The sequence below is a fragment of the Haplochromis burtoni genome, unplaced genomic scaffold (assembly GCF_018398535.1).
Source record: "Haplochromis burtoni strain Fernald_Lab_line unplaced genomic scaffold, NCSU_Asbu1 Contig_697, whole genome shotgun sequence".
NCBI lineage: Eukaryota > Metazoa > Chordata > Actinopteri > Cichliformes > Cichlidae > Haplochromis > Haplochromis burtoni.
Window position 1 is genome coordinate 23457 of NW_024583058.1, and position 7424 is coordinate 30880.

The 7424-nt window shown below is 44.6% G+C and overlaps 1 protein-coding gene across 2 annotated transcripts in view; it reads right to left on the minus strand.

Moving 5' to 3' along the window:
- Window positions 1-7424, minus strand: part of raph1a (Ras association (RalGDS/AF-6) and pleckstrin homology domains 1a) — a 98634-nt gene that overhangs the window by 4279 nt on the left and 86931 nt on the right. For both annotated transcript variants that reach the window (XM_014330095.2, XM_005949733.2), the window contains 7 exons: window positions 5876-5997; window positions 5309-5374; window positions 5032-5175; window positions 4845-4955; window positions 4636-4734; window positions 2183-2303; window positions 1161-1291 (listed from right to left, as the gene is read on the minus strand). In XM_014330095.2, the coding sequence (XP_014185581.1) occupies window positions 1161-1291; window positions 2183-2303; window positions 4636-4734; window positions 4845-4955; window positions 5032-5175; window positions 5309-5374; window positions 5876-5997 (794 nt within the window). The remainder of the gene's footprint in view (window positions 1-1160; window positions 1292-2182; window positions 2304-4635; window positions 4735-4844; window positions 4956-5031; window positions 5176-5308; window positions 5375-5875; window positions 5998-7424) is intronic.

A 7424-nucleotide genomic window follows, 5' to 3' on the forward strand; every position in this document is an offset into this window, starting at 1 on the left:
TTATATATAAAGCACCTCGTTGTTGTGATTTGACGCTATATCAATAAAACTGAAAACATGCCCTGTTTGTTTGTTTGTTGCGTTTAAGTCAGTTTTTTAATTTGTTACAGTTGTATCAACATAGTTTATTGTTAAATCCCCCAAACTGATTTTATCTCGTATAAAATGTTACAAGTTGTCCTTTTATATTCATATGTATATTTATTCCTATATCTCTATATATTTATCTCAATATTTATCTGTCGTAACTTTGTTCCTAAACTAATTTAATACGAGTTCTTATTGTTTGTTGTGTATTTGCTGCTCCATTTCCATCTGGGATTCATAAAGTTTCTCTGATTCTGAAGTTACTATAATGTTAACGTTTTAGCGCAGAGGGGCACGTAGGCCAGCAGCAGGCTGTCAGCATACTAGCAGTGAACAGTGGAAATCTTCTCATTAAATCAATACACTGCATGTCCACGTCATAGTTAGCAAACAATGCATATTTCAACATTATTATTAGCGTTAGAGTTCAATGTTTAGTTCAACACGTTTTATATTCTGGGCAGGTGTCAGGTTCCTCTGACACGCGTGTCTTAGGCAGTTTGTGGTTTAGCTGCTGTTCCACGTTCGTTCCAGCTTTCTTTACAAACTCTTTGTTTGGCCTCTGATCTGGCATCAAACTCAACGATGTTCACCGTGAGCCGCGCTCAAACATGTCTGGTTAGCTTTAGTTAAACAGTGTCATTTATTAAATGTTTGCAGGGGGCATTCACACCACGAGGTTAGGAAGAAAATCCAACAGGTCAGCTGCAGCCGTTTAACGAATGCACAGAAATGCTGGAGGAAGCACCGTAGGCCTAACGTCGAGGAAAACATCTGTCACATCTGTCACATCTACTCAACTGTTCAATGTCATGATTGTCCATTTTTATACAACTGCAGCTCAAGTGTCACTTCAAATAAAACCAGTGTTTTAAAGATTGCAGCCAAGCTGTTAACATGCCGGTTACATCACTTCCTGTCTAACCTCCACTCCCTCCTCCTCCTGCACAAAGTGGAACTGGCATACGTCCCTTCATCTTTGATCGCTGGTAGGAAAGCAGAGGGGAAACATGGGCAAAGGCAGAACACAAGCAAACAGATGATGGAGGAACACACTGTGAGCATGACCGCACCTCTCCTTGCGTTCCTCTCCTCCAAGCATCAGAGAAAATGGAGCTGACGACACTCTGGGAGCGGGTGTGGCCCGATGATGTCATCTCTGATACACCGCTGTCTGACTGGCTCGAGTGGTTGGACTGGGATTCTGGAGGGTTAACAAAACATTGAAAAACTGATGACAGTGCTTTTAGTGTGTCTACTTGGAGGCCCTGACGTGAGAGAAAAGATGAGCTGATGTTTGAAAGAATCTTTCCACAGCAATGTTTCTCAGGCTCTGAGTGCTCCTTCAGCCCTAATGTGTTTATCTGTAGGTGAGATATACATTCACATGTAATACATAACAAAACACTGCTATGAACGAGCCAGTAGAGCAGGGCGATATAACCAAAAATATTTTTCACATATACATTTGAAGATTTGCGATAACTCCGCGAGGCTCCGCCTACGACAACCATAACGCTCCGACAATCCATCAAGCGGTGCGGCTTCGTAGCTCAGCAAAGTCGCACTGAAACATCTGACAGATTTTCGAGCGCCGTGCACATAAAATGGTTTCGAGGTCAGTAACACAACCAGAGTTCATACATAAGGCACACGGGATTATAAGGGGCTCTGTCGACTTTCAGAAAAATCAAAGGATGATTTTAAGTGTGCCGTATTTTCCAAACAACACGGTAATAACGACGGCCCGCTAGCATGCTCTACCAAAAATAGTGCTTTGTTGTGTATCTGAGGGACGAAAGCTAAACCAGTTCCACACCAGTGAAGCTGCAGCATTTTTACAAACCAGTTCAGGTTCATCTGTTTCATTCACCGATCCGCTTTCGCCCTTCTCATTCTCTGTCGCCATCATGCTTCTTCCGCCATGTGCGTATGAAAACAAAGGCACTGCGCATGCGCGTTTTACCCATATTCTATCACGATATTTCATTTTCTTATCGTTTCCCAACATTACACCAGTATTACCATGAACGGTTATGATATAGCCCAGCCCTACCAGCCAGTGAATGATCTCAACCAAAGGAGGCACACGGACCTGGAAGGCTGGAGGAGCTGGATCCAGACTTGATGGAAGATGAAGACAGGGAGGACCAATCATAGGCTGCCTCCGACCTCCTCATTGCCTCCTGGAAGTTGATGTACAGCTGCTTCCCGTACTGATGGACACATACACAGGTGACACTTTACACAAGAAAGGCAGCTTCAGCAAGTACACAGCGTCCCCACAGTGCTCCCCCCATGTACATCAGGCTGTGGGCAGGAATAAATACTTTGGGGGGGGGGGTGAGTAACAGCACGCCGATCATAAATCAGTGGTGAATAAGTGAAAATGACAAAGTAATAACAGGCAGTATAAGGCAGCTTATTAGATCCCATCTGTGGGCTGTCACACACACAGTCACAGCTGTGCTCTGTGGACTTTAGTCTCAGGTTACACACTCTTATAAACAGCTAGGCTGAGAAAAGGAGCACACAGGCAATCAGAGCGCTGAAAGTTTGGCAAAGTTAGCTGGCACACGGTGTTAGACCATGGAAAAGAATTAGAGCTAAAACACATCATTTAACAATAAAAACAGGAGTTGTTGTTGTTTGTTTCTAAATAAACAACAACATCCTAAACACGGGCAAACTCTTGAATTTATACTCGTTTTCTAGGGGTGCAACGATACACAAAATTCACGGCTCGGTTCGGTTCGATACTTTGGTGTCACGGTTCGATATTTTTTCAATACAAAATAAAATGTTCATGCCTTTTTAATTTGTCATTTATTAAAATTATAAATATATATTTTAACTCAAAAGTACAGTTTTTAAATTTAACCCTAACCCTTGTGCGTGTTTTTTATTTTGACAGCGAATGCGCACCTGCGGACCACTTATGTGCAGCCCTGGTTATTTAGCTCGTCATATTGCAGCCACAGAAATTCTTTTGTCCATGAAACCATAAAGCTGCACTTTCTTTTTGCCTTATAGTCTGATTTGTCATAACTTCTCCGTTTTGTGGTAAGCTTTTCTTTGGCTGTCACTTCTTCACCCTGACCTGTCTTATTTGGCTCAGCAGAACTGAAATATATATCCTGCTGCTTTTACACACCACTCACATAAGCTCAGCGATTCTCTGCCGATCAACCTCTCACATGTTTAAGCTTGCTGCGGGAGATTTCACTTGTCATGTTTGCATAGTAAGCTAACGATTAATAAGACGATGTCAGAGGAATTGGTGCACAAATTATCATCACTCACAGATCAGTGCTGTCGCTCTCTATACACAGTTCGCACGATTGCAAAGTGAAAGCAAAAAAACAAGCGCAAATTCAAACGCGACTTCAATATGTCACATATTGACAGTGGCTCACCGATGCCAATGACATAATTACCCAGCTACATTTCTGAAAGAATGCAAAAGCATTGACATATATTTTCCTTCCTACAATAGCCCGACGGGCAGGGAGAGATAGATTTTGGTAGCCCGACTGAAAAAATCGCTAGCTCCGGGACGTCGGGCTAGCGATATTGCAGCCCTGTATCTGATTGAGGAATCACTCATCTTTGGAAAAGAGAGTTTATTACAGAGAAATGCTCTTTCCAAAATAAAAGCTATACTATCCGCTTCTTCTGGGCTATATTCTCAGCAGCATATTAAACAGCTGTCTAAATGACTCGGCTAAAGTTAGTAGCATGCTGCTTGTTGTTTTTGTCTTTGCACTAGGATGATGTCGGCGTAAATGTGCAGTCATATTCGTTGTGTTCCCACTAGTGCTTTCAGGTTAATCTCGTTGAAATGACCTTAACGCCACAACACGGCAAATCTCCGTTAACGAGCTACCGCCGATCGCTCCGTGCATGGGGCTAGACGGCCAACACGTTAACGAGCTAACTGCGCTAACACACTAGTTCCCACCCATGTAATTGAGCATTGCTGGCACATCCAACATACTGTTTTACTTTAGTCCATGATCGCTTACCTTCAGGGTCATACGTCACATGAAAACCAAAATAATTCCAAACGCCAGATCTGAATGAGGTGGGGGAGGTCCATCGTTGCAAGGAGAGCTTAACTTCTGTCTCGCTAGCTTGCCCTGCGCTCTTCCTTCTGACGATGCTGTCTGTGTTGAGCGCTCAGTGGATCTGCGCTCGACAGTGCAGCCTAGGCGGAGTAGTCGAACACAGATTCACTGAGCGCTCCACACAGACAGCATCGTCAGAAGGAAAGTTGATAAAATAAATTACAAATGTTGTATTGTTCGATACATATGCGTACCGAACCGAAGCACTGTATCGAACGGTTCAATATCGATACGAATATCGTTGCACCCCTATCGTTTTCATATATCATTTCCAGAATAGTTTCCCATTTTTCATGGTGCACCAGCATGGTCCTGTGTCCCACAGCCTGTGAGCCGCACCAACATCATACACTACGAGTGAATCATCTCTGATTAGAGCCGTCGTGTGTGATACGACAGGGAGACTGTGTGAAACGTTTACCTTAGCGATGCGGATGCTGTTGATCCACTGCTGCAGCGTTCTGACATCGTCACAGCAGAGATATTTGATGTACTGTGACTTCTTCTGGATCTGAGGGTGCTACAAAAACACGCTGCATTAACTCACTGGATACTATTAGTTTTAGACCCATCCAAACATCACTACAGTTTTTCACCACTAGATGGCAGGGGAGGCTTATGTCCACCTACCTTCAGCACCATGCAGTAGTCTGTGGGAGCCTTGTACTTGCTCTTGTAGTCCTGACCAAGGTAGACATTAACATGATCCAGCTGGAGGAAACACGCCAGGTCTCTGGATGCCTGCACAAACACACGTATCTCACAACTTTGCACCCAAACACTGACTGTATGACAAAGTGCTGCCTCCATTACACACCTTGGCCTTGCCCTTGGGAACGTAGTAGATGCCCGAAGCCCTCAGCAGAAAGTAGCGCTTCTTCCAGGACTTTTTGCCATCCTCCTTCAGCCATAAGACACCCTCCATCTCAGGGACGGACACTGAGCTGCCCCCGAAACACTCCTGACATACAAAAACACCATTTTTATTTTCGCCTGAAATTAAAACCATCACGTGTAGCACTCATTCTACATGTTTAGCATTTCATGTAAGGACCCAACAGAAGGGAATCTGATGAGGAAAAATAGAGACCGACCTCTAACAGAGCCTCCTTGTTCCTCTCGGCCATCTCGCATGTCTCCTTCCTCCCCAACAAGTAGTTCTGCAGTAGACAGTGAGCATGAGAAAGAAGGGCTAGGTGAGGAGCTGGAAGTCCAAGAGAAGGTTCAGTCGAGAAGTCGCAGCAATCGGCTCATTATTGTCCAACTTCTAGTTTAAGGTCAACCCTAATGTTCAGGAAAAAGTCCCGCTGTGACCTGCACTATGCTGCATGTGGAGGAGATCTGAGGCTCCACTGGGAACCCGGCACGCCGAGCTGGTGCAACATGCCAGAATCCGTCCCATGAATGAGAGCGGTGTCCTGCGGCGCTGTGAGGGACAACATGCCACTCCTCCACCTTGCTCATCACCTGTTACCTTTTACAAGATTTGCCTGAAGCTTCTGCACCTCCTCTGACACCCAGCTGGCCAAGAAGAGACACGCGTGACAAGCCGCCTTGTCACACGTGTCTCTGCGACGGCGTTTGATTCTTATCAGCCGATTCCTGAACTTTTGAACATTGGGGCATAATTGCAGGGTGCTTTACATGTGCATGTGTCTCACCTGGGGGTTCTTGAACAGAGCATACTTCTCTATGCGCTCAGTGAACATCAGGCGGTTCTGGCTGTCTCTGGTCCAGTTCAGCAGGTTCTCCACGAGGTTCTCGTGATCCTCAAAGATCCGCTCTGCATACAGTCAAAGTCCAGACCGCAGCATTAAAATCACTGCTAGTCCACCACTAACACTTTCAAAGATTTTGTCATGAAGCAAACGATAAGCACAAAGTGTTTCACACGAGCTAAAGATCTGGAAATGTCCCCGCCGCCCTGACATGTTTCAGCTTTCCGTACGTCCACGTTTAAAATCTCAAAACAGGAGACTTTTTATTTTCTTACAATAACAACCCAAAAATGTTTTGATGGGAGTTTTTTGACCAATTTATAAATACTAACATGTGATTAAAGAGGCGTGTTTGTTGATACACGTCAGCTTTCCTTCAATCAGCAGAAGAATCCTCATTAGATCATTCCTGCTGTGCAGTGACACCAGCTTCAGGTCTGAAACAGGAAGTCAATTTATTGCTAAAGGGTGCCCAGCAGGGTGCTGGTGGCGGTGTGGGAATGTGAGGGGGGTGGTGGGTGGAAATAGACGTGGAAAGCAGCACTTACTTGATTAATTAGTACAGCTGGATTTAAATCTAACCCCCGATTGTGGTTGTAAGCAGAGCTTTGAGAGACGTGTGGATTTGTGTTAACGAGGAAGCTTCAGATTCAGCTGGATGTCATCAAACACACTTTGACGCCTCTCTTTCATAACACTGCTGACCGCAATTCAGCAGAAGCCCTGAAGATGTAGGTTAGATCACACGCATCACTGCACTGGACCTACAAACAGGCTGTGTGTGTGTGTGTGTGTGTGTGTGTGTGTGTGTGTGTGTGTGTGTGTGTGTGTGTGTGTGTGTGTGTGTCTGTCTGTTAAACTGAGTGGAAGCTCGTAGTACAGTGTGTGCTACATACACGCAGTTCAACCCCCAAAGGAAGTGTGTGTGTTTGCAGCTGAATATCTGTGCTGTCACTGATGGCGAAACATCACTAAACACAATTACAAATCTAAGCTAAACAGCAGAACTGAGCTTCACTCGTTTGGTTAAACTCACCGAATAAGTCTGGTAGCACCAGATCACAAATCCCAGTCTGCTTCACACGGTGAACACGAACACGTTACACTCATCTAACAACAGGTAAGAGCATTTTAAAAAGAATCCTCTTGTTGATTGATGACCCATAAAACCAGGTTCAGTTTCTAAGAGCTCACATTGAACACGGAGCTACAGTGATGCAAAACCAGATGTGACAGTGATGGGGGACCGAACCGTAATATATGTCAACCACTGCTCATCAGCCATATCTGATCAAAACACGGATTTAATGCTCCATATTTTTGTCCCAAAATAAGTGCCTGAGCCTAGAATTTCACCTGCAACATGTTTTCCCAAAGACGGTATGATTGCAGCCATTCCCCAACTCTCTGTGAATGGGACTCATGGCCATTGATCAGTGGTCTTTGATCAGTGGGTTTTGGTCAGTGGTTGTTGATCAATGGTCATGAGAAT